The sequence below is a fragment of the Labrus mixtus genome, chromosome 24 (assembly GCF_963584025.1).
Source record: "Labrus mixtus chromosome 24, fLabMix1.1, whole genome shotgun sequence".
NCBI classification, from domain to species: Eukaryota; Metazoa; Chordata; class Actinopteri; order Labriformes; family Labridae; genus Labrus; species Labrus mixtus.
The window spans coordinates 5,820,435-5,847,088 of NC_083635.1; the positions used below are offsets into that span (position 1 = coordinate 5,820,435).

Genomic DNA, 26,654 nt, shown 5'->3' on the forward strand with positions numbered 1-26,654 from the left:
AGCCTGCAGGAGAAACACACCACCTTAATAAGGAGCTACTGCGTCCATTCAGCTCGACAGTACCTGCAGAACAGCAGGCAGCATAGGGAGCCCTTCACAAGGAATCATAGCAGGCTCCACTTTGCAGCACAGTCCGTCACTCACTGCCACTCGTCAGGTCTGAATAGAATATGAGTCAGAGCAAGAACACTTCCAGGAGAGGGAATGGGTTCACACAGGGCACACTCCTTTTGTTACTTTAACACGCTTTTTAGAAGGCAAGCCCACGCCAATCAAGCTCTCTTCCAGTTTTTTTTACATTAATGCAAAATAGCTTTCATACTGACCAGATTCAAATTTGCAATGTGTGCATGTGCAAAAGTCAAACTGCAGGAGGTGCAATGTACTCAAAGACATCATATAGCGTCTTCAAGAATCTAGCAAGTACCTGATTTTCGAAGACGTGTGATCAATCTGATGTTACATCACAAGCGAGCCCACCAAAGCACATACAGAAGTGACCACCGTGTATTCAAAGTCTGCAACTTTAAACTCCCACTGAAATGCACACGACGCAGCTACTGTCTCAAAAAATGACCCCATGCTAGAAGCCGGGGTTCAGTTAAAGTATGCGATGCAGCTTTTTAGATTATTTTCTGCTTATCAGCTGACACAGCTGATAACCTTCCTGTGCTGGTGAGGACTAAAAAATGCATTATTCACTGTCCAATTAACAACATGATAAGATGCCATGTGTTAAGATCAAAACAAAGAGAAACCCACCCCTCCAGATACGTATGTCTTCAAAGTCATTGCGGTCTATTCTGGGTCCGTTACATCCCCTTTAGGCGTGCCTTTATCTTTCTGAGGTGACTCTGAGTTTAACTGTAAATAGTAAGTTACACAGAGGCTTCACTCCGAGTCAGCTGTAGGAACACAAACGAAAACCCACTTTCTTGTGATTTACTTTAAATTAAAGGGTTTTGAAATTTGCCAAATTAACATCACAATAATAATGCAGATTTGTAAGAAGCTTTCTCAAGTCCGTCATCAGGAGGAGGAGGAAATAAGGAGGAGGAGATTTGAATGGCGGTCAGATGAATGATTTCTGATGCATTACAGGAAGTCTGGAAATCTAAGCGCTGATCGCCTCTCATTTTGATCTTTGATTTTGATTAGTTAGCTGCACTTGCATGCAAATATCTTTTTAAGAAAGACAACCACACCTTATCAAATTACCACCAATGAATTCTGGGACGGTGGTGGATTGTGTTCAGCTTGCTCTTGCCTTTCCATATGGACTGATTTCCAAGAATACAGCAGAACCTGCCAATACGTGACTGGTTAATACTTCTCTCCAAACATAAACCAGAACACTTCTCGTACCAAAGTCCAAACCCCGAGCGTACACCTTCTACATCTTAATGTATAATATCTAACTGAACACTAAACGAGGAGAGACTTTAAAGTATGCAAAATTGTGATATTTGTGTATTTCTGGCAGAAAAAAATGACATTACAAAGTCACTTCCTCCCTGACATACGCACATGTCGCATGTCTGTGCTGCCACATCTTCACATGGGGATTGGGATGTCATGCTAGACCTGCCTCACAACAGCCTGTTTGACACACAGCGACAGTCATTTAGACAAAAAAAAAAAAAAAAAAAGCAAAGAGAAGCCATTCTGGTGCAGGGCCCCTAAAGACAGCATTTCTGTTGCCTCATTAGATGGAGCCAATTAAGAAGATCTCTGTCTCATTATAAAGGCAGGCCCCTGGGAGACAGCTGGGCCTGTCTGTCTTGCTGTTTGTAGCTCCCTGGGTGCGTGTGTGTGCGTGTGTGTGTGTGTGTGTGTGTGTGTGTGTGTGTGTGTGTGTGTGTGTGTGTGTCAGCTGAGAGTGGCTAGGTGGGACTTGTGTCACATCTTTGGGTTGTGTCTTTGTACATTTGTCCATTTATTAATCAGAGGAGAGTTCAAAGAAGCCTGAGGGGAGCAGTCAACACATTTTTCTGAACAACAATTAATCTTCGTGTTTAAAACGGGGCCACAGCAAACGCCATATGCTAAAGCATGAGGAACATACTGCAGCTAGCGGCAGGCGTCTCCAGCTTTTCCAGGAAAACAAACATTATATTATTGATTTTCCAAGCTGATAATACAATTCTTATAATACATCATGAGAAATAAAGGCTTCTCTCAGTATAGGAATTAGATTAGGACAACCTGAGTCTGCCTCTGATGAGCGATGATGAAAGTACATATCAATAATTAATGAGCGCAACACTAAAGGTCAAGAGCACAGCGAGCCTTCTGCTTCACTCGCCATAGATCTGTTTTCAGCTTTGCTGCAGAGGTGCTCGCAACAGCATCGACGACTGCAGCAGTCGGGGAGTTTGAGTCCAGCTGGCTTTGAAATTCACAAAATGTGAGGATGGCATTGATTCTGCAGTGCTGATTTAAGTTGCTAGGCCTTTTTTTTTTTTTGCAGAGAGAGAAAAGGAAAAATTGCAGAGAATCGAGTATTTTATCAGCAGCACTGTGGGCAGCACGGAGAGATGAGAGAGAGAGAGAGAGAGAGGGATGGAAAAGAGGATGACTCAGAGGTAGTGGGTGGATTGAGACCAGGTGAGACACTGTGTACAGCAGATGGGCAGATTTTTCAGCGCTTAGTGTCTCCATCATGTTGCAGGCGGCTCATCGGGTGACGAACACCTACTATCCAATCTGACATGGCCGACATCAGTGCGCTGCATTTTCTTTTGTGGAGAAGATATAATGGAGTTCAGGCTGTTTAGTGATAAAAACAAAGGCTGTGTGTTTGCAAAAAGAAGATCACTCAACGTTATTAAAACCTTAGATGCACTGTGAGTCTGCTGTAGTGTTTCTAAGCGATCATTGGAAGCCTGAAGGGACTCGAGAGAGATGCTCAACAACTAGAGCCCATTTACCATTTATCCTATTTGAGGGCATTTAGTGTTTCAGTAAGACTTATTTTAACCAAATTAAAGGCCACATATTATGCTAAAAACACTTCACCATGTTTTCTAACACTAATATGTGTCTCTAGTCTGTCTACAAATCCCCTAAATGATGAGAAAAGTCCATCTTCTCCATCTTTAGCCTGCTCCACTTTTCAGAAAATGTGTGCTCAAACTGGCCGTTTTCCCTTCATGACATCACAAAGGGCAGTAACCCCTCCCCAAGGTGGATGACACTCCCACAGCTAGGTGTTTGTTCGGCCCTCTGAGTCTGCCTTCTCACAGTAAACAATAGGGCATGGAGCGAGAAAGCCCGAGCCACCCAAGCCCTTACAGACACAGCTCATTTGAATATTTAAAGCTACAGACACAGAAACAGCCTGTTTTGAGCAGGGCTGAAATAGAGGGGTTTATAGGCATGATACAATACAGGATCAGTGTGGATTTAGAACAAGAAACTCCTCACACATGATTTGGGGAGCTCTGAGACTTGAATGTTGTGTTTGTGAAGTGTTTAAACTCCTACAAAGGGCTGATACTCAGTGTACGAACACATGATTTGACTTTGAAGTGAGTCCATTTGATATAGTTATAATAAGCAGCAGTGGTAGCAAATGTAGAAGTAAATAAAAAAGAACATGCAAGCTTGTGCCTTAGAGTGGCATGTGGTTAAATAAAGCTAAATGCTGCTTCATTTCCTCGTTCTAATGTCTGGAATATTCTCACTATATAATCCACATAAAACTGACAGTATTCTCACTCGTCTCTGTGTGTTATTTTTAGTTCCGCTGCCCACATTTGAAGGCAAAATTGTTCTGCAAGATTCTTGTTGCTAGAGGACTAGAAGCTTTGTTACCAAGAAGTGAAAACACAGACTAGTCGAGAAAAAAAAAGAAATCCTGCAAAAGCTTGAACAGAAAGGAAACATGCAACAACATAAAAAACACAGACACTGGAGGACTTTTGCCAAACATCAGGACGAGATCAGGAAACACGAGATTTAGGATCTTGTTTTTTCACATTACGAAAGCAGACCTGCATTTAACACATTTCTCGTATGTTCACAGATAGTGTGAGGTTGGCTTCGTCCCCTTCTACAGCAAGACTCGGACGTGGAATTTAAAATGTCGGGGATCACAGCAGACCTTCCCCATCCTATCAACACCCACAATGACAGATATGGGTCAGAGCAGTGGCCCAATTAAGATGCCAACAACTTTGATGAACTCTGATCAAACGCAGAGTAGTGCAATACTAAGAGACTGTACATCAATATTTATGGAGAGTAACAACAAATTACTACAAACTGACAACCAGTAACACTCATACTGGTTTCTGCTTGAACATTATGTTATTTCTCACACTTCTGTTGATACTGTGGTCATGTTCAATAACACATAGAATTGATGTAAAGTCCATCATAGTGCAGCAACATGTTCATTAACCATCACTGTGACTACTGCAGATTCCTCTTTGCTCATGCTCTGCCTCCTGAGACACCGCTCCACCACTTCCTGTCCGAGAGGAAAACGTCCCACTTTTAGGGACATATCTGAAAGAGCATTGCTGGAAAACGTCAAGGTGCAGGCTGTCCTGAAGTTATCTGTACATTGTCAGGAGTGCATGTGTGAAAGGGAATTCAACATGCAACTTGCAACCTGTGGATTTTCCCCCTGCTGGCCAATAGGAAGAATGCAGGTATAAGACACTTTTGCATGACTTTTGACAACCAAGAGGATTCTTCCACCTCATGTAGGGAGGGGTTTATGTAAACAGGATCAAGATCATAAACGTTGAGATAACAAACAACAACCAGGGATAATGATAGGATGAATGTGGAATTGTTAAAGTGAAGTGTTAAAGGGAAAGATTAGAAACACGACGGGTAAGAAGAGGTGAAACAACGCTCTGCAAATCCTGTCTCACTGATAGTAAACGCTGATTTAAATACTTTTACCTCCATAAAAGAAATGCTTTTAAGGTTTTTCTTGAGGGAGTGTAAAATGATGAGTGACTCCTTCTCTATGTAAGACTGACTTCCTCACTGGACCTGGGTCATGAGACTTCCTCCCCCCTGTTATCGTTCCTATCTTTGGAGCTTTTCTCAGATCGGCGAGGCTGAGGCTCTGGGCTATAGGGGATGAAATCACATGGATCAAATGAAATTTGGCATGGTTGGTACTGGAAAGACTGCGAGCGTGCGTGCATGTGCCTGTGTATGTGGAGGCCTGTTAAAGGAACGGTAGTGGTGGGGGTCTCCTGGGGGCTCATCAAAGCATGCCGCGTCCACTGCAGCCCCCGCGTTAAGCTCAAGTCAGTGCCTCATTGTGTCTGTTTGAATGACCCCGGGGGAACACCGACTCCCGCTGCGCTGCGTGCATTCCCCTCCACATGTTTGCTCTGCCCGGGGTGTGGCCCAGTTCGAGAGGATTACGCTGAGGAATGCAGCCGAGCCCATCTTTTAAAACAAGAGAGGAGGAGGGGAGGGCGGGGGCGTGGGCATAAAGTTCATGTTCACTGGAGCTTCCTAAAGATCCAAAAACATGCAAATTCAGTAAGCCCAGAGGGAGGGGCGTTTAGTTAAGGCAGTCAAAGGAATCTCTCAAAGAAGGCTGTTTAATAAAGTTTGGTGTCAGTTTTCCATCTTTATGAGAAATAAAATTGTTTAAACTATTGCTCTGGTCTCTTACCTGGTTTAACTTCTCATGTACTCCTGGCTTCACTCTTTTCGTATGTTAAATATTCTTTAAATTATCTTAACCATTTAAAAAATAAAATAGTTTAGGGACATTTATTTTCTAATCAAAGTTTGGCATCTTAATGACTAGAAGATGCAGCTATGCCTCAGCTGGTAGAGTCGGTCGTCTCTTAACCTGAAGGTCGGAGGTTTGATCCTCAGCTCCAGCAGCTACATGTCCGATGAGTCCTTGGGAGAGACACTTAACCTCGAATTGCTCCCGCATGAAAGCATGAGGTGTTGGCTGGCTGGCCTCTAAAAAGTTTATAATCAAAGTCATCTGCTGCTGCTGCTTTCTTTACAGATTCTCTACTAGTGTTTGGTTTTGTCTCTCGGGAGGAGGACGTTTTATTGACAACATGCTGCAGTGTCGTAGGAAAATAATAATTACTTTGCAGCCCTTACAGCCTTTACGGGGTGAAGGGATCAACTGGATTTAGAACCTAAATTATGTAAAAACCAAAACACCTCCTCTCCATATTCCCTTGCTTCTTTATTTACCTTTTCCAGCCATCCCACGCCCCCACAAAAACAGTTGTGCCCTTTTTAAGCAGAGTCCGGATTAAGATGTTCTTACCAGGAAGAGAGAAACCAGGGCGCCTCAGCCTCAGGGGAGACTACGGCGAGCCTGTGACACAAATGAGAAAAAACTCGGCACACCTGAAAGTAGCTTCTATTGTTTCTCCTGCTTCACCACTTTCTTTTTCTGAAAACGGCAACTTGACGAAACATGATAGTATAGGGGATGCAGCAGACACCCCCCCCCCTCCCCCAAAAGAAAACACACCTCTCAGGGTATTGATGCTCAGTCATGCGTGGAGGTCACCTGAAAATCTGACAGCTCCAGAAAGACATGAAGGGTGGGGAATCTAAACAGTCATCTTAAGGCCTCAAGTCAGCACAGAACAAACCTATACATATAGGTTTCTAAATGACAACATCTCCACCAGCAGCTTATTTTGGGCTTTATTTAAAACCTGCCTACATGCGCTCAAGTTTTATTTGTGCCATGACAAGCAGTCAAAAACATAAATAGAGACAAACGCTCTGGACATGAACAGTCATTTGCTGGAGAGGAGAGAAATATGACCCCGTCAGCACGCTCAGAGACAGCACAGAAAAAGCAAATACGCATCAACAAAAGGGCTACTGTCACATCAGGCACAGCCAATGTGACATCATCATATGACCGCTGTTATTGCATTTGCTCCATCAACGAAGGTATTCTCGCTCATTTCCTACAGCCTCCCCCACCCCCTTTCCTCCTACCTCCGCTCATCCCTTCCACCACCACCACTCTGCCAGAGTTTCCATGGTCACAGCGCAACAAGTACCAGAGAGCTTAAAGGGAACGGCTTCAATTCATATCGCCATAATGAGGAAATTGTGAATATTTGTGCAGCCTTCCCTTCCTTCCAATTCACTTATAAATAAAGATGGCATCCACTGAGAGCCTGAAACCAAATATTTATGAAGAAAAAGGCTGTTTGTATACAATGTACAAGAATTAATCATTCTGCTGATGTCTTCTCATTTACTTGAGTTTACCTGCTGGGCTACCAAAACTAGCGCCCTGTGTTAGCCTTGGTGGCCTCACTGATTTGGATTTGTCTGAGCTGAGCTGTGACAGGCTCTGTGGCCATGTTTGAAATCTAACATGAATGAAACAGCCAAAGACATTTCTGAATGTTTTCCACCGCGTCTCCTTTACAAAGGTCACCCACTGCCAAATGTTCAGGTCAAACTTAACCGTTTAAGAACAATACCTATGCTATCAATCAAGAGTAGGTTCTATCATGCCTACCTACCAACATGTGAATAAAGCTTGAGCTGGACAGAGATGAAGCAGCGTGTCCTATTTTGAGAGATGACAAATGTAACGTAGAGAGTCTATTTCTAAAGCCCACAGTGTAGAGCAAGAGGACAGAAAATAATCCCCCAGACATTACAGTAAAGAAATGCTGAGAGCAGCGTAACAGAGTCAGGATGCTGCAAGCTGTGTGTTTGAGAAAAGGACGAGCGAGCCGAGCATGGAGGGAGTACTCTTCATCATTCGAGCCATGCAAAGCACGTAGCTGTGGACAGTTTTCAGGGATTCATTGACCTGCAGAAGTAGCGTTAAACTCAGCGAAAACACATGAGGCAATTCTCTCTTTCTCAAAAGAGCAATGACAGCTTCTTCTTCAGACTGGTTCCATAACATTGTGTTTAAAAATAATAACACCTTTTAAAAAAAGATGAAAGCCGGGAGTTTGTCAGGTTGGAAGACACCTGTAATTTACATCGTATCATCTAAGAGCACATTTTTAAATGCGATGCAACCCAAACAACAAGTAAATCACAGGATCACAAATGAAAATGAAAAAAGTATCTGAGAGGATCTAAAATTAACTTTAGTGCAAAGGAATACATTATTTTAGACTTCTGGCAGACGGCTGCATCATTTCATATTGGCTTCTGCAGAGTTCAACAGGAAGAAACTATTGTCATCACAGGAGTGTTTTTACCTCCTCGGTAAAACATCGACAACCGTGACAGTCGAATTCTCCACTGAGTCGGCATGCCAGCCCCGACAAGTGCAACAACAGACTTACACCTCCTACTCCACTCCTCTCCCGAGCCGTACCTCTCACATGTTTATGAAAAGGAGCCTTCTGATCATTGGCCAAGTTACGCCTGGCAGCACACCACCCTGGCAGTGATAACCCTATCAGATGAGAAGACCCGGCAAGACGATACGGGCGTAATGGGGTGGAAATCAGCCTGCCGTGGAGCGAGACACATTTCCTAATGCAAAATAAAGCGCTCATTCTCTCAGCTGTCACGAGGAAAAGTCTTTGGGAGAGAGGGGGCAAGCTGGAGGTAAAACACAGAGAATCCTGTATGCTCCATCCGTCAGCCGACTGAGTGGTGAGAGAGTATGAAAGACAAATATGGCTGCAAAACATGACGGCACTGTACATACAAATTGGGATATAGTTAGATCTGCGCGCAGGGCAATGCAAACATAATCATCACATGAATATCAAGACACAAACACAAATGTTTACCAATTTCATCACTGAATTCTTCGATCCTCTATTTCTAAAATAAAAAATGACCTTTGTTCATAGGAAAGTTATCATGAACTGCAAAAAAATAATAATTCCAGATAATCGGGGGTCATATCACGTTTATAGTAGCTGTCAAGATGATTATGCAGCTCCAGCACCATGCACTTTGCAGGTTTCACAGGAGTGTGTGTTGCTAAGGGAGCGAAGGCATGTCTTTCCAACAAGGCATTGATTGACATTTCAGCAGATTACATCAAATAATCCACCCTGCGCACACTTTGGAGATGAGACTCAGTTGTTCAACAGATGAAGCCAACAACAGCTGTGAGGTTGCCGAGTTGATTCTCAGGGGTCTAGTTAAGACTTGATCATTATTATGAGAGCGTTTTCCTCTTAGTTAAACCTAATCAGAGAAAAAGTTACAGAATAAGGGAGGTTCTTTTAAGCTTCAAAGCAGCCTCTAAGTGCATCTTAAATGCAGATTTTTGTTGTATTCTGTAGAGTGAGGTACAGATGATGCACGGATTGCCAGTGGGCCGCCTTGAGCCACTATTTGTCGAGGAAACATCGGTCTAAATGAGAGGTGGCATGAGTATGAGGTTGAGCGCTCCGGTCGTTTAGTTTCCTCAGTCAGGGATGACTGGGTGGAGTTCTCAGGGAGCAGCAAAATAATGTCATGTGCAGAGAGGCTCCGTGTCAGGACTTTCCCTCGCATGCTGCGACAACAAATCGATCCCGATTGGAATCAGCTGTTTGCCCATTAAACCATAACGGCATAACAGCTCACGAAACCTGGCAGCCAGGGAAGGAATGTCACTCAGTGACTGACTGCGAGCCATATTTCAGTGAACCTTACCATGAGCTCGCCAAGAAAACAGCTGATAGCGACGTAAAGGGCAGCTTGTTTTCAGATGTCGAATAAATAATCCGCCGTGAGCAGCTTGTAATGAAGCGGGCTTTAACACACTCTGAAGATGAAGATGGATTCAAAGTAGGAAAAATGTGGAGGTGTGTGGAAAGCTCACAGGAGGGATAGGAGCACAAACCTCCTAAAAACATCATGTAGGGAAAAAGTTCCCAAATTTGCACCAAGAAATGCTCTTTGTTGGACGTGAATCTATCTCGCCTCTCTCTCTCTCTTGTCCTTGTGCATAACCTTGAAAAGTGTGACATGCACTCTCTGCAAGCTGCACTGCCGTATACATGAAATGTAGCTCACACCTTAAAAAAAGACCTCATAGTTTCAGCGTTCTGCTCTAGTTTCCCCGGCTATTTATCATTGTCAAAGCTGTTTTTTTTGTTTTTTTCTCCCCCTCGCAGCTTCTAAATGTCGGGTTACTCTTAGATGCGGTCCTCTTATGTGGGAGTCTGTGTGAGACAACCTTCATATAATTGGGGATATGTTTAAAGTGTCTGGTGTTAAGATAATTTACCACCAATAAAAAAGGAGTATTCTGGTATTTTTAAACCTGGGCCCTATTTTTGAAATGTTTCGGTGTTTCAGTGACAAGAAGATTCAAACCATTTTGAAAGTGTTTCAGTGGATTGCCTCAGGCTGCGATCGCTGCCGTGTAATCCCTGCAGGCGTATTGTGCCTGACCAAAGTACGTCGACAAAAAGTGTTGGTTCAGTCTCTCAGATTGTTACTAAAACTGTCTGACAATGTGTCTTAGAGTATCACTACCGTTTTGTTAAAAGTAGCATGTTTTTTTTCTCCATTGACAGAAACTAGAACTTTACCTTCAAGGACATGGGGGTTGTCTCATCTACCACTGCCTCAATGAGTATGTTTTTATGTGTTATGTCTTGCACAAATTTTATAATGATCACAACTTGTCTTTTCAAACATGAAATGTAAAAAAAGTAACTGATTGAGGCAGGAGCAAATTAGAAACCCTGATGTTCTGCAAAGCCAAAATGACTGTTTTTGTCAATTTCGGTAACTTGGAAGACGGTGATTTTGCAGCTGCTTCTGGCAGAAAATTGGATCTTTTCATGCCTAAAAGGTCTCCATATGTCAATGTGGATCCATGGAAGACACTTATAATTGCAGGCTGTTAGTGGTAAAAACAATCTTTTTGAGAGGATGTCCTTCACTCGTATGCATATAACCCAAATGATTCCTTTTTAGCCATTTAAGCCCTTCTCAAAACGAAAACCATTTCAAAGCATTCTGGGATCATTTAGACCCCAAAATATGCCAAAAGGAGTTTTGTAGGCCTCCGGCAGTCCGACTTTTTTAGGCCTCCGGCAGTTTTCAAATTAACCAGATGTAGTAAATATTCACAAAGCTATCCATTAAAGATTGGCATACTTGTCTTAAGCTTACAAAAAAAAGGGGAAGCTCTAATCTTAGGACCAATCCCTCTGCTTGGATCTGTGGGAACCAAACATCACAACAAGCTCTGGCTGTTTATGATGTTTGTTGCTTGTGTGCGACAGCTGACTTGCACCCCAAGAATAGAAGCCCTGGAATGACTTCAGGCGATCAGATGTTCCCTCAATACACATGATGGACAAGGGGGGGTAACATAAGAAGAACTTACCATATAAAAAACCAAACACACACACATTTGCGCTCGCACACACACCTGTGGTGACAGTGAACATGACAACAGACCTCCGTGGCCTTTAGCTTCATAGGTCAGACCGGTCTGCGAACTGCAGCACAGCGTGAAGGCTTGACACACAAACTAATTTGAGCTGACAACCTACACCCACCGACCATTAAGAACTACAAAGCTGTAACATTTTACGTCCTAATGCCGTGTCAGTTGGGCAGCAGTGATGTTATCTAATTCTGTATATTTTATGTACATCCTTTGATAAATGTGTAAAGGAAAATTAACTAGGTAGATCCATTTTGTCTGTCTATGAGTATGTGATACTTGAGAGAATTAAAAGAATATATCAAATTATAGCAGAATTGGGGCGCTGGTGGCGCAGTGGTTAGTGTGCACGCCCCATGTATGGAGGCTGTCATCTCAAGCGGGCGGCCCGAGTTCACATCCCACCTGTGGCCTCTTTCCCGCATGTCATTCCCAACTCTCTCTCTCCCTGAATTCCGACTCTATCCACTGTCCTATCTCTCCATTAAAGGCATAAAAAGCCCAAAAATAAATCTTAATTATATAAAAAAATTATAGCAGAATTTACAACAAACAAAAAAATGCCAACAAATTACTGTTTTTAAAAGTGCTCACCTTTAACGAGTCAAAGCAGGCGATCACCCTCCCGTTGTCCACCTGGCAGCTCTTGGGTGGGTGGGCGAATTTGCATTCCTCATCACTGCGCGAACAGGTCCCTCTCTGAAACTGCCGACACACTTCCAGGGTCAGCCATTTTGTGTCCCGTATCGAGGCGATGTTTAGAGCCATGTCGGCAGATGGGGTGGAGTGGAGCCACTCGGGTTGAAGGAGGAGGCTATCCTCTGGAGGGGAGGCCTTTTTTTTTTTTTAAATGTCCCAGTTAAAAAAAATAAAACACACAACAAACTAAAAGCGAAGGGACATGAAGCTGTGAATGATCTGCGTCAGGTCAGTGGATGAGGTTTGTCCTTGTGGACAGGAAAGTGGAGGTAATGGACTGACAAAGTGTCTGTGACCGGAGCATGGGACAGCACTGCTGTTGTGGAGTTTGTCAGTCAAAAAAGCTAATTGTTCATCAATCAGTAAGTCTCAGGTGAAGACCTCTGACAAGGCAGAGGGGGCATACTTGGAGCCAAACGTTAATGTTTGTACCAATGTCCCCAAAATGTCCTTTGTATGAGTGATGATATCAGATGTTTGGGGGGCAAAGAGGTGCTATTCTGAGGTGCAATGGCACAGTTTAGGACAACAAAGTTTGTGGTTTACTAAAAGTCTTCAGTACCTACTCTTAATGAGGTTTGGCACCTCGGCCAGCAGTGCAGCAGCTCCACTGTTTTCTTCTCTGAGCACAGGTGTTTGCGGCTGAGCGATGACCTGTCACGACTGCAGAGGGGAAAAAAATCTGAAGCTCTTCAGAAGAGCACAGATATCTTCAAGTAGGGCCGCGGTCTCACAAGGCACTTTCTGTCTGTGATCTGAAACAGAAGAAGAGAGACACAAAACAAACAGAGTGAGGTTATTTTTTACCATTTAAGTAACGAGCCTCAACAGCCATTGTAGGTGTTTGTGTTTGCATGTCAGCCTTCATTGGTGTTCATAGACTCCCTAATTTTGGTGACAAATTAGTGGTTAAATACACCCTTTGATTTGCACATCATACCGTTGTTGCAATATCAACCAATGTACTCACACATCACATACTTTTATACCACTGTGCAGGCATATAGCTTAAGTATATTGGTAATAAGGAGGCCTAAATGAGGTCCAAAAACAAAAATCTAACCAAGTACTTTTAGTGCCTGAACAATTAAAAACCGCAACTGTTTGATAATAATTTATTAAGGTCAATTTTTTATGGTTTCAGGCACCAGAACAACCTGGTTAGGTAAAGCAAATGATCATACTGCAGGTTTAAATTATGCATCGATGTTGAATATTTGTTTTCCGGAAGACTCAATGGGGAAGATACTGCGTCATTTTGACCGTCATGAAGCCTTGCTGATGCATGCAAAGCTATGTCCTGCAAAACCGCCCGCCAATCCTGTTGGTGTACTGCGTTTTGAGGGATTCCCTTGTGTGCATGCTGCCTCAGAGGCTACAAGGCTCATGAACCAGAGAAAACGCAGTTGGGAGGTTATTCAGAAGCCACTTGAGTTTAAGTCCTCATATCTCTGCTTGTGTGCCATTGTCGAGGGCGACTACACGCCCGACGGCTCTCTGGCATATTGCATACAAAGTGGTGAATTGCAAAAGCCTCTGTGCTATGACACAGTGGACAAGAGATAGAGAAAAAAGCCCCAGGGTCAAAAACCCGCCCAGTAGAGCCATGCACGGTGGGATGCTGCAGCCAATAGAAAACCGCGCAGCGCAGCATTATTCCGGGCAGCCGTCCAGCAGCCACAGAGGGGCCGAGACAGATGCATATGCCAGTGCCAGACACGATTATGACGCTTTCCAGTGTCCTGCAATATTCACTGCTCTACCACCGTCCAAATTAGATAGCGGCTCATTGACAGCAGCTTGTAGATTCACATTCATCGGGGGAATGTGTGTATGAGCTCCCTGTCTTGTCCTGTAAAGGCATTGGTCTCTGTGTTTGTTACCTAGGGAGAAAGGAGAGGGGGGGGGCAATCACTGGATCAACAATCGGGGGTTGTGACCTTTAGTTTTCAGTGTTTGAAATCCATTACTAAGCTACTGCTCAGGGAGCTCTCTTCTTGGCACATCTGGAAATGTTTTTCTGCTTACCGGGGGGGTCGGGAAAAGGGGGCAGAGGACACCAGACTGAAGGAGGAGAGGGGTTATAAAAATCTTCAACTCTGGTTAAAAGATTCCCACTTTACTGTTGGAAACATATAAACGTTTACACGGAAAACAGACAAGGCAAGAGCAAACTCAGAGACAACGTTCAATATTCCACAAACAATATCTTAAACCTCAAAGAAATTACAAGCTCCTTTTTATATGAGGGCACGTTCAGACTTGCTCGCCAACCAGGTGGGCTACTGTAAATGGTAAAGGAAAACACATACAGGTGTACAGTCCTTCAGGTGTGATCAAATTTCAAAACCTTCCTTAACCACTGTCTCAAACAGCAGAACTTCCACTTTAACTTGGGGGAGTTGGATGAACTGCACACCTGGTCAATAAAGCTGATTCTGATTCAATGTCCTTTTGTGAAATGCTGTGTTTTGTCTACTGTCTTTGTCTTTATGCCAAACAGTATGTTCCTGGAATGCTGTTGTATTTGACCTTCATGGCCATATAACCAAATTCATTAATGGCCAAAGACTCAAACAATCTTGCAGTTGAAGGCATGTTGATTCTCCTCTGACAACAAGTGCCAAAAAGACACTTCCCCTTAAAATCACCCACCAACACTAAACTGATCCAAGCCTACAAATCCAGACCTTTGTCTAGCTAATCATATTGTCCCACTTTAGTGCTGATCATGTGAAATGAGATGAGAAGCTTCCGCGTCCCATCATATTGACGCCAGGGCTGTACTCTCCAAGGCAGGATTTAATTTCACACCATCTCCCCGGGGGGAAAGAGCCTATCACAGCAGAGGAGAAAGTCAGGTAAGAATCATGTCAGATCTGACCTTTTACAATTAAACCCATCTTATTTTTAGAAGCCATGAGACGTCTGCGATGGAGCTAACCTACTTTGTCGGAACATGTGGAGGGAAGGACAACTGCACCGTGAAAAGACTTGGCCTCAAAACAGGAAGCAGCTCATGTTAAATTAGAGAACACAGGCATCAATAATTCTATATTTTTATGGAAAAAATTGAGATTACCGCACAGAAAGCTTCCACAAAAAGTAGACAGTGTGGATGAGGGTTGGCTTGGGTCTTTTGAAAAACTCTCAGCGGTTTCAACAGGCAGCATTCAAACAATGTTGGTCATGTAAGATATTCTAAACATAAAGCTGACGACAGAAGATCAAACAGGCCCCTCATGCGGGTGATGCTAATGTAATAAACATGCAGGAATGTGGCCACATGTCTGTGTCCATACAGTGTAGACATGTGCCCAACTGATGTGTCAGTCAGCCAATATTATCAGGCTAATATGGGCCAGTCACAGATACAAATATGCGATTCATTTCACTGTTGAGTACACAGAAATTTAAATTCAGACAAGTCGACTGGTCTGCAACAACAGCAACTTGGTTTGCCGAGCGTGGCTATTGGCTAACATTAGCAGTCCTTTAGCATCAATCCTCCTGCAGGTTAACGTCCACATGCCTGTGCTGAATGTGGTTACGCATTTTAACGTTTAATCTTCTACTCGTGCACATCTGGAGCCACAGATATGTCGGTATTGCGTTCTAACCTTTCCAAGTTTGCACTTAGTGGCAATATGCCAACTTAAAATGACATAATGAAGGAAAAAATACAATTCAGAAATTAATGATATCATTTTAAGCTATTGTGCAGTCCTCAAAACGACATAGAAAATGTCTGTTCTCATTCAATTCAATAAATCAGTATATGAGAGGCCATAGCAGTAATCAGGGAACTTTTACCCTTTAGAGGAATGATTGGTATCAGCTTCAAGAATCTTTTATCAGTCAGGGTGCATTAAAGACAGTTGGATGATTGCCTTTAATTTTAATTGGTGTTATTATACACAAAATCTGTGCTTTGTGTGGGCACACAAACATTAGCTGGATAAGTGCACTTTCCAAGAAATCCCAAGAATCTTTAAAAGTCAAATTAATAATTTACAGGCCAAATACTTAGTAGACAATTAAAAATGATCTCAAGAGTGAAATATTCATAAGAAACAGCCCAAGGACTTTCTAAGGAACAAAAACGTACTGAAAACTCTGAGCCATAACCATTTATTATTGCAGCATATTTCATGTGCTCTGCCAAAAGTAGCTTCGAAAGAGATGGATGTGTGGACCTGATGCTGCCAAAGCATGTTAGCTAATGCTAGCCTCTCTTTAGCAGAGTGGCAGAGCTGTCTGTCACTCTTGAAACACACCAAAGCCCCTGCCGGGAAGCAAACTGTCATCCCGGAGAGAAAACTGTCACCTCTGTCGTCTAACAACATCCCATCTTAAGAAGCATGAAACTCAAACATACAGAGGAGGAGAACTGCTTTGGAAGAATCCAGCTGAGGTTTGATGCGTCCTTGGGAAGTGTGCCTCTGGCTTTGCTAAGGCTAGCTTAGGGTCTGCTAGTTTATTCCAAAAGAAGACTACATGCAGCCTAGCTTGATTGAGAATATGTTTAGCTTAGCATCACACTTTAAGCAAAAGGCTCTAGATATAAAGGGAGGGTTGAGCAGATGGTTGGCAGGTAAGAGGGGACAATATCGCCCCCAATGTTTTGACCTCAGGGATCAGCTCTCTTATAAACCCTTATGAGTCAACCAGGGTCTGAGTCTGCAGATTTAAAGCCTTCAAGAGTTCACAGATGAGCATGGAACAGAATTATACTTTATGCAAAGATTGATATTGTAATAATCTGGCTCTGACTACAGAAAGATAACTCAGTTTCAAATGAAAACAGGAAAATGAAACAGCTACTCTTATTGTGCAGTCAGTTGGCTTTACACTACTTGGGATTTTAGAACACAACCTTCGTTGCTGACTCTATTGTCTAAAATCTGATGCAGGTAAACATATTTAGGTTATGGCACAAGATCTAAAGGTGTCATCTCTACCGTCTAATGTTGGGTTAAGGTTAACTATTGCAGATACAAGATTACAGGTACAGTATAGTGCAAGTACATTGTTTTCATAAGACAGGTAATAAATCTGGAGGAATAAATCTGGGAAATATCACGCGAACTCTGGCTGCACACTGTCTAAATTGCACAAAAGCACTGGAAACTGTGCACGAGTTTGCCTGCAATTTTTAGTCATCAAAAACAAACAATGAATTATGCAATTTTGGGTGCCTCTTTGGACTTGGTTGCCATGGTATCGAAACAGATTTTGCAGTCATTCTATTATTACTAGGATCAAAACAGATCTCAAAATCCTGGTGTTGTGACCACCCTAACAGGACCACTGTCAAAATAAAACCTAAAGAGCTACATCCGCAAAACATCAGTGTGTTAACTTTAGTTGCCCCCGGTGCTCCCAGTCCAAACACTGGACAGACCGGGTGACCTGATAAAGCCGGACAGAGATGTGAAGAAAAGCACCACGCTACTAGACTTTATGGATTACTGATGCTTACTAAGGCCAGCTGGCGGGGGCATTATCTTGGTCAGTCTGCTTAATTGAATGCGAGTCAGCGGGAAGGGGGTGTCTCGAGTGAAAGTCATTGGCTTGACCCCTGAATACCTCGTATGTAACCCATTAGTCTGGTATCTGCTCGCTGCAGTTTATCTTAGCTGCTTGTATTGGCTCAGCAGTGATGATAAGCTACCTGCTTTTCATTGGTCCCCACGCCTTGACAATGTTTATTGTCGCTTCAGCTAGGTATTGCCGGTTATATAAAAAAGAAGTGGAAATACAAATGAGTGCAACAGAAAAGCACACAAGCCGGGCACCTGAGTGCTGCATTTACATTTATTACCATTTCACGCAGGCAAACTGCTCTTCTATGGTGATTTGCATGGCCGAGAGGAACAAGTGGTCAATGTTTTTCAAGGCTGTGGAGAGAGTGGCTCATTGTAGAGGGGAAATAGGAAAATGTGCAGTTTCCAGTGAGTAATGGAAAAGGAGTGAGGCTTGTAAGTGCAGGCTTTATCAAAATGTCCTCTTTCCCAAACAGACCAGCTTGTTGGCCTGCGAAATGTTCCTTTGCATCTTCCAAATAGCATGAGAGCGAGGCTATACGCTGCAGCAGCCTCATGAGGTTTAACACCACAGACATTGAAGATGCTTATGAAATTGTCTTTGGCATAAGCTACAGCTCCTTGAGTTCAATAGCATCATTAGCGATAAGGACGGGTGAGTGGGCTCAGCAGAGGATATACCAGGTCTAAGCCAGGCAGCACATGAAGTGTTTCACAGAGTCAGCAGATAGGTGTGCCCCATATCATAATACCCTTAGCTTAATCACAGTGACCCCGATGGCCCTGCTCATGATATAGCATCGGGCCTTTCTCTCCTGATCAGTGGCTTATATTATATTACAGAACAGATGATGAACCCTTTTCTATCATCTGCTGTAATCACATCAACAGACTCTACCTTAGATTAATATTAACCCCTGCACACAGTGAACTTAACAGCTGGAGCAGATTGACAATAATATCTAATTTGGCCGTAAAATATGGAGCGTGTATATCTTTTTGTCACACCAAACTCCTATATATCAGCATACAAGAGCATTAGGAGCTGCACAATTAATTGTGACATAATAATTATTGCAACAAACACACTGCAAAAGTCAGATTTTTAACAATTAATAAGACAAATGTTTACATTTAGAGGCCTTGTTTCTCACAGGGTGCAAACCTTTTACTTCTGTGATGAAGGCCTTGGTTGGTACAATGCCCATGCGTTGGATAATGCAGATGAAACTCAAGCTAGCCATCAGATACTGTACCTCCACATTAATTGGTACAAAAAGAAGTTGTCCTGGATTGAGGAGGGACATAATGCAAGCACAGGACAGCACAGTAAAGCACAATGAAGAGCAGATACTGTAGACCGTAAAAATAACATAATATCAACACCTGTATAGATACCATGGCAACAAAAATAGAAATCCTAGGAACCCAATATTGGGTAATTTCTTGTTTTTAATCAGTACCAAATGTCTCCGATGTTAATGTGCCTGATGAGTACAACCCTTCTTCATCATATGGAGGGTTGTACTCATCAGGTGTCTAGAAACAGAGATAAACAAACTTTTGTTAGCTGCAGCTTTGTTGCATGCCCTGAAGCCTTGTCAAAGAGCATCTGAGAAATACACATTAACTGCTTTATTTAGTGTTTTTTCTGATTCTAATAAAGGGGTCCTTTGTCTTGGAGAGGAGGAGACCTCTGCAGATAATTCGCCACCTCCTATGAACCTCATTAATAATGAACACAGATCTGAAAAAGCTGAATAGCGAGAAAGAAGCTTGTGACAGCTCAGCTGACAGCCCCTTTTACATTCCTACATCCACCAGGGAGCAAACACAGATTTTTAGAGTTTCACTGCTTTCTCAGGATCTTTACTTTGAATATTTGTTGGTTGTGTTTTGGAATGAAGGAGACCTCTGCTGATAATTCGGCTTTTTAAAGTTTAGTCTGCCATCTTGTTGCTCCTGAATTTCTACATATAGTACACTGTCAAAGAAAAGTTTGAACTGGCAAAATGCACGCTGTTTTGGACCTCGGTTTAATGATTTGAATCTTCGACTTGTAGGGGGCAGCCCTAGTTAACTGTCTTGTTAACTGTGTAAGTGTTCTTCTCTGCTGCCTGCTTAGCAACAGGATTCGGGCAAGTCATCATCTAATTACAGTTTAGTTGGCAGCCAGAGGTGAGCAGTGCTGTTCAGATAAACATGCTGATTAAAAGGATACCCGGCTTCCTTAATCTGAAAGTCTAATGCAGAGAATGAAGCACAGTCAGTGTTGTGTATGCTCCTCTGACACTTCATTGAAGCTTAAATCAAGGATATGTAAAACAACGTTAGATTAAAACTCTTGTTCTTTGAAATCTTAATCTTCATATTACAACACTTTAAACATAAGACCTGAATGATTCAGCAAACCTCGAGTCACTGCGCGATCAGACTCCCTCTTTCAGGCAGAGGATGTCTTAAAAACCTACAAACCACTAAATCCTTTTAATACCAACTCGAGGTGTAATATGCATGAGAGCTGATTCAGAGAAAGGGGATTTCTGTCTGACGGGGTCCTGGACTCCTCCGAGACTTATCCCATTATTTTCTCAACAGGAAGGGCTGAACTGATGTTCCACTTTTGGAAAACACCCACTTCCCGTTGATCCACAGCCAGACGTATGACACCACCCTGGCCTTTTCTATGCAGGCGATGATGTCCAGAGCTTGACCACGCCAGACCAGAGCTAAATTGAGATGGACGGCGGAAAGCAAGGGACACGTCAAGCATGCCCCCATCTCCCTGGAAAGGTTAATTATGATGCGGGTCCTATTAGAACTGTGAAGTTCCAGCTTATAAAAAGAATGTCACATCAGACTCTGTTTTTGTCCTTGTTATTTGGGAAATTCGCACTTCAATATGATTTTAAAACTTAACAAGAAGCATGAAAAGAAAACAGGGACACGACAGATGCCACACAACACAAGTTTTTTTTCTCAAGAGAGTGAAAAATATGGAGCCAGTGTGGCAAAAAAGAAAAAAAAAAAAGCTCCTGACATTTGCACTAGGGAAGCTGCTGTGGTAATGTCTCTCCCTTAGGAAGTCCATTACAGTGCTGGAAACTGCAGTAAGGCTGCCTGGCTGCAAGCTCCCAGTGCTTCTGTGCATTGATCCCACACTCTCTACATTTTCAGCCTCTTTCTCTCTGATAAAACATTCCCTCTCCTCCCTCCCCACCCAGGCTGGTATGCAGCACACTGCAGCAAAAACCTCCAGAACACAATCTCTGGAAAAAAAAAAAAAACTGTCAATATGACGATTCTTTCCCACCTCATTTCACTCGTGTCCCGTCGCTCTGCTGTCTTGTCTGCTGTCCCGATCATAGAAAGCACCCGGCGCTGCTGTGACACCGAGCTTTACTGCGCGGCTCTCCCCTCAGCCTCAGCGACTGGAGTTAATGACCATGTGAGCTGTTGTCATTCCTCGCGAGCTGCCGACTGCTGCAGCCGGAGGTCCATGCCTAGACAGGGATTTTCTCTCGATGTCTCTCTCTCTCTCTCTCTCTCTCTCTCTCTTACTCTCTCTCTCTCTCTCTCTCAGCGAGCGAGGCAAACAGGCAGGCAGGAAGCAGAAGAGTGTCTACTCCAACTATCTGGCTCAAACACTTCCAGCAAGCCCCACACACACACACACTCCCCTAAAGCCAGCCCCTTCCTGCCCACCAGCCTGTGGCATAGTCCCGCCCCTTCAAAAGCTACACCCAATAGAAAAACACCTCCTCTGAATCACAGCCTCTCTATTGGAGCAGAGACGTCTAAGTGCTTGGGATGAAAACTGTGCTTACAGTATCCCCTTCTCAATGCTGATTTTTAGAAGGTATTTCCCCAATTTCACGCCCCGTTAAACTAGAAAGCCCATCCTTTGTCTATCCTATCCTGTACTGATGATATTTTATTTCAAATATGAACCACCTACATTATCACACTACCAGCATAATTGTTACATCCACTTCCCTTTAGCAAAAGATTGAGCTTAAATATAACTGAATTATACTTCTGTTATGCACCAAAGTGTATGTTATGCCATAGGTTGAAATTTCACCCCCTCTCGTGATATGAAGCTTTAGCGAAACTTCAGTCAGGAAGACAACTGTACATACTTGCCTTCACGATTGCGTCTATCTCTCATTCATAACTCTTACGCGCGCTCACTCACATTTCCGCTGTCATTCTCTCGTGCCGCCATTTTCTGGGGCTGTCATTGGGTAATCAGCTGTCTCGTCAGCTGGCCTCATCTAACGAATTGCATGGTGTTCCTCCCTCACTGTCAGCCTATCATTGTTCTGTTCCCCTTTTGAATATAATGTCTCTCTGACTTAATTCCTTCATGCCGATGTTTAGTATGAAGCCATCACCTTCCCATCCTCGCCCGTCTTTGTAAAATCATCATCTATCAATTCTCTACCCATCTGGTCCCCACAAGTCATCAGCTTCACCACCACCAAGGTCTGGACTCCATGGGAGGGGATTTATTCTGTGGACGCTCAGAATTGACATTATCCAAACACATCAACCACCCCATAGAGTCCAAGCGCCAATGTCCTTCTGAAAAATCACATTTCCATTTTATCCATTGTAAGACATCATTTTCTTTAGTCACTTGTCAAAATGGAAAACATGGATGTTTTCAATAATTGATGCATGTAAGGGCTTGACTTTTTGCTCACACCACAAAACAACACAAGTAAGCAATAATGAAAGAGTTGCTGCAGTTGCATAAAGAAGATCAGGCCTGCCCTTGTCTATGTTCTATCATATTTCCCACCATCCCCCCTCCCAGGAAACAAGAGCATTGCACCTACTCCCCCCCGATCCCAATTCTCCTCCACCTCCCATCAGCATCCGTCCTCTAAACTCATCCACCCTGACATCGAGGAATCCCCTCCCCTTCCTCACCCCTCACCTGTATGTTACCGGTGTCTCACAGATATCCTTTAAGCTCCATTTCAATCTAATTCCTTAGTTTATTGGACCAGAAAATTGCACAGAAGTGAACATTTCTGTTATTGTTATTGCATCAGAATTTGCTTGAAAAAAAAAGAAAAGAAAAAGGCTGGGTCTGTCTACTCCCACCCCCCGTCCTCCCTCCCCTCCACCCAGCTGATGACATGCTGCTTGGCATCACATGAGCCGTGAAACCGGAGCGTCACAGAACTGATGAGTCAGAGATCCAGCTTCATGACTTTTCGATCCAGATTCAATAGAACAGCTGTAGTGTCTGTCTCCCCCTGTGTCTGTCTCTCTCCGCCTCATACAAAGGGCTCTGAATGACGCTGCAGCCTGGGTGTTTCGTTGACATCAATGTGGCTAAACATGCATTACAGTTCCATTTGAAACAGATCTATTTAGTGTCTGATTATTCTATAATAGCTCCATGCAATCTGATGCTCAACAGGCAATAGAGCGCCTAATGGTTTTTGGAAGACGGGGTTGGGGGAATTGATGTCTTTAGCATGAAAATTTTTCCAACTAAGCAAATGACACTTAATACCGATGTCATCTTGGGCAACAGGGCTTAGACTACAGGAGTTGGGGCCGTTTTATACCAGATTAATTTTTCCTAATAATCAGAGAAGTGTAGGACCTTTGTCTGTATTGGTCATCAGGTAATGGGATTGAACAAGTCTAAGAAGTGATTGAATTAAAAAGGAGGAAGAGAAGAGTTGCAGCACTTTCTAGAACTTTTTCTCCTGGTAGCCGGTACTGATCATTTTACCTCCTTTACAAACTACAATTAAGAGCGTGTTCATATACAAACTCCTCATTGTATATTCACTCACTTTATTACTTTATAACGACTGACCTCAAGACCTAACTCCGTTTCTCGCTGAAGAATGAAGTGGACCCTATCAACTGCTTCTCCAATATAGTTATTCCTGTCCATACTGTTGATTTTCTGTACTTTTTTTAAAGATCATATTTCTAGACATTTTGCCTCTGTTATGAAAGGACAGCTATGAAGAGACGGGAGATATTGGGAGAAGAGAGAGAGAGTAGAAATTACATGCAGCAATGGGGTTGAGGAGCGGAATCAAACCTGTTGCCGCGGCTCTGCCTTTATGGTTGCTTTACAAATGGAGCTAAACTGCCCTGCACATTTATTTGTGTTTTTTCTGCCTGCAAAGCATCAGTAAAGCTGGATGTATGAACGGTGATATGCTGCTGTAGTGTGTGCATGTTTTGGAGAAGAAAGGATAATATCTGTGAAGTTTCTCCGTCAATTGATGCAACCAGATTTTTAAATTGGCTGGATTTTATTACTCCTGTAGTCTGAGCCCAGCCGTAGGCATCAGGGCACCTGTAATGAAATAACACAAGCCAGTGCTCTGCCATTACATAAGCATGGACAGGGAGGTGAGGGGATATCAGCCTTTGTCAGAAGCACAAGTGTCACCTTACATGCTCTGTTCATGTAGGCACAGTACGGTACACCATGTACACAGATGCATCAGATTTGAAGGGCGGGAATGCTTTTTGGACAGCAACAACTGTATATTACTGCTGCAGGATGAAACATGACTGGTGTGTCCACAAGAAAACAACTCAATGATTCATCCAGAACAATAGCAGTTGTACAAACAAGCCTGCTCCATCACCACGGAGAGAATAAGCTTATCAATTTCTCATCTGGCTCAATAACCACATTACTGTATAACTGTCAATAACTGTGCAACGAGGCAAGCCATTCTTGTAGCTAATTTCACCGGCAGGCCTCAGATAGGCTGCCTCCTAAATAGATTTGTCCGACAGGAAAACAAACAAAAGCCTGGCAGACAAACAAGCCGAGCCACTTCCTTCCCACATGGTATCCCCCTCCCCTCTTATTATCCCTGTCCTGTTTGACCCCGAACGGCTTGGCTCACTCACACACAGAAACCAGCTTCTGTGGCCCAACATGGCTTCCATTTCACAACCAATTCTTAAACAATGACTAATTACAGCATATAAAGTACAATGGGTTAAAGAAAACTGTGTTAAACGATGCTCCCCCAAGCAGAGAGTAGAGTATTCTATGTTTCAACGACTGGATAGTTAAGCACGACAGAGAAAACAGGACTCAGAAATAGGCCAGCGAAGACAGATCAATGAAAAGGCAGCTGTCTTTTTCTATTATTAGCACTGATCAAATATCAAGCGGCGCAGAGATGTGCTTCCTTCCGCTTCAAACCCATTCTGGTAAGTTCGTCACACATGGGGATTGAGAATAAACAAGTGCCCTAATGGATGCGTAGGCCAGGCAAATGGTTAACCTACCAGTTTGTTTTGGAGCGAGTTCAAGGCTGTGCAAAGGATAAAAATCAACCAGTACTGAAATCCTACTAGATTGGGAGATAATGTTGTTGCTTTTCTGTGGCTTAATCTAATGCCAAATATACCCTTTATAAGATTATAGCCATTTTTCATACTTATAACAAAAAAAAGGCAATTTCTTAATATTCACATAGTGCGCTGAGCAGACAGTGCACCTTTGCTGCAATAGCTTTAATGAAGGATAATCCATATAAGCCAAAGTCCTCTTTATATTGTTATACTGATGGCTCATGGCTCATTTGAATTGAATGCCCACTGCCTGTCTGCATCCTGTTTATATTAGTACATAGTGTCCTGAGATGTCACTTTGCATTTTTATAAGCATCAATAACAGTACATGCATGACCCAGCAGCTGGACTGATCACAATTTATTAACCTTACCCAGGTGTAAGCCAACCTGCAGTAGATTAAAATGTGCCTCCACTTATGTCTCATTAGAGCTGCTTTATTTTGTCTTGTACACAGCAATTACATCCATTAATTAAGGTGCTATTACATTAATTGGGTTTTATACATTTGCATTCAGTAGATGTGAAATGAAGTGATTAATGATTGACCAGAACATCTGTATCACCGCATCAATAATAAATGCTTCATTATCAACCCTATAGTCACTTGAACAGGAGCAAACACACAGAAAGCAGTTTATAGAGTCAGTGCAGATACACAGAGACAACTACAATGTGATGCACGCTGATTCAAAGGTTGTTTTTCATGGAGCTACTTTCACTTATTTCCATTGGCTTTCTCGTTAAAAGCTAGCATAGCAGTCTAGACATACATGCATTGTGGGTTTTTTTTGTACAGGAGTAGCACCTTTAAAACATGTTTTACTCCCTCTACTGTCCAAAAGACATGCAATACAGTCACCATGTCGTAACAAGAGTGTTAGGTAGGTACTGCCAGAGCCGAAGCGTGCTAGCCGCTAAGCTAACTACCTGCAGCTTACCTGATGACGAACCTGTCACATCCAGCTGCACTTCAGCCGCCACCGCCGCCTCTCGACAGCGCTATTCAGGTTGGAGCAGACTGTACCCAGGAGCAGGACGGTGAAAAACGGTCTTCTACACGGGCGTCGGGCTATTTCTTTATTCGAAGCAAACTTTTTAACGCTGTCGGAGTATATTTCAGTGACAGGCAAAAGTACGCTACCACTCGCTACACGCTAGCTCGCTAACTACTTTAAAAGCTCGTAGGAAGCAACAAGCGATTTTGACAGTTCGATGAAATGTTGAATGTGATTTCGTTGGAGGGGGGGCTCCGCTTATGTTTGAACATTAAAACCGTTTTATAATCAATTAATAAGGATATAAAACACCACAACGTAAAGATTAACGCCATTTTATTGTAATATGTTGGAAAATATCGTCCAGTTTAAACAAGGAAGTTACTTTTATTCGATAAGGAGCACAGCCCCCTACCCTACAGTGAAAGTGGTACAGTCCAGAGGAACCAAGGGTAAAGGGAGGGGGTGCTTGTTGCCTAGGAAACAACAGTGAATCTCCCTCGGGGGAAAGATGTGGCCACTGATTTATGAACCTCTGCCTGTCAGTCAAAGTAGCCTGCTAGGAACAAGATGGTCACATTAATGACATTTTACAAAATCTATTGTCATTTACAATATTAGATACGGTATAAAACTCCAATAAGACTATTACTTCTAGTTTACTCCTATTCAATAACTAACTGCCATGTT

The 26,654-nt window shown here is 43.0% G+C and overlaps 1 protein-coding gene across 18 annotated transcripts in view; it reads right to left on the reverse strand.

Moving 5' to 3' along the window:
* The window catches only part of LOC132959626 (muscleblind-like protein 2a), a 65,793-nt gene extending 39,612 nt beyond the window's left edge, over positions 1–26,181 (reverse strand). For 9 of the 18 annotated variants that reach the window (XM_061032770.1, XM_061032783.1, XM_061032781.1 and 6 more), the window contains exons 1-2: positions 25,908–26,180; positions 11,954–12,813 (exon numbers count right to left, since the gene is read on the reverse strand). In XM_061032770.1, the coding sequence (XP_060888753.1) occupies positions 11,954–12,127 (174 nt within the window). In that variant the 5' untranslated portion in view covers positions 12,128–12,813; positions 25,908–26,180. Of the gene's footprint in view, positions 1–11,953; positions 12,814–20,917; positions 22,399–25,907 lie in introns of those variants that run through there. The other 9 variants (XM_061032782.1, XM_061032774.1, XM_061032773.1 and 6 more) reach the window with 5 other exon arrangements.
* Between the last annotated feature and the right edge of the window lie 473 nt (positions 26,182–26,654).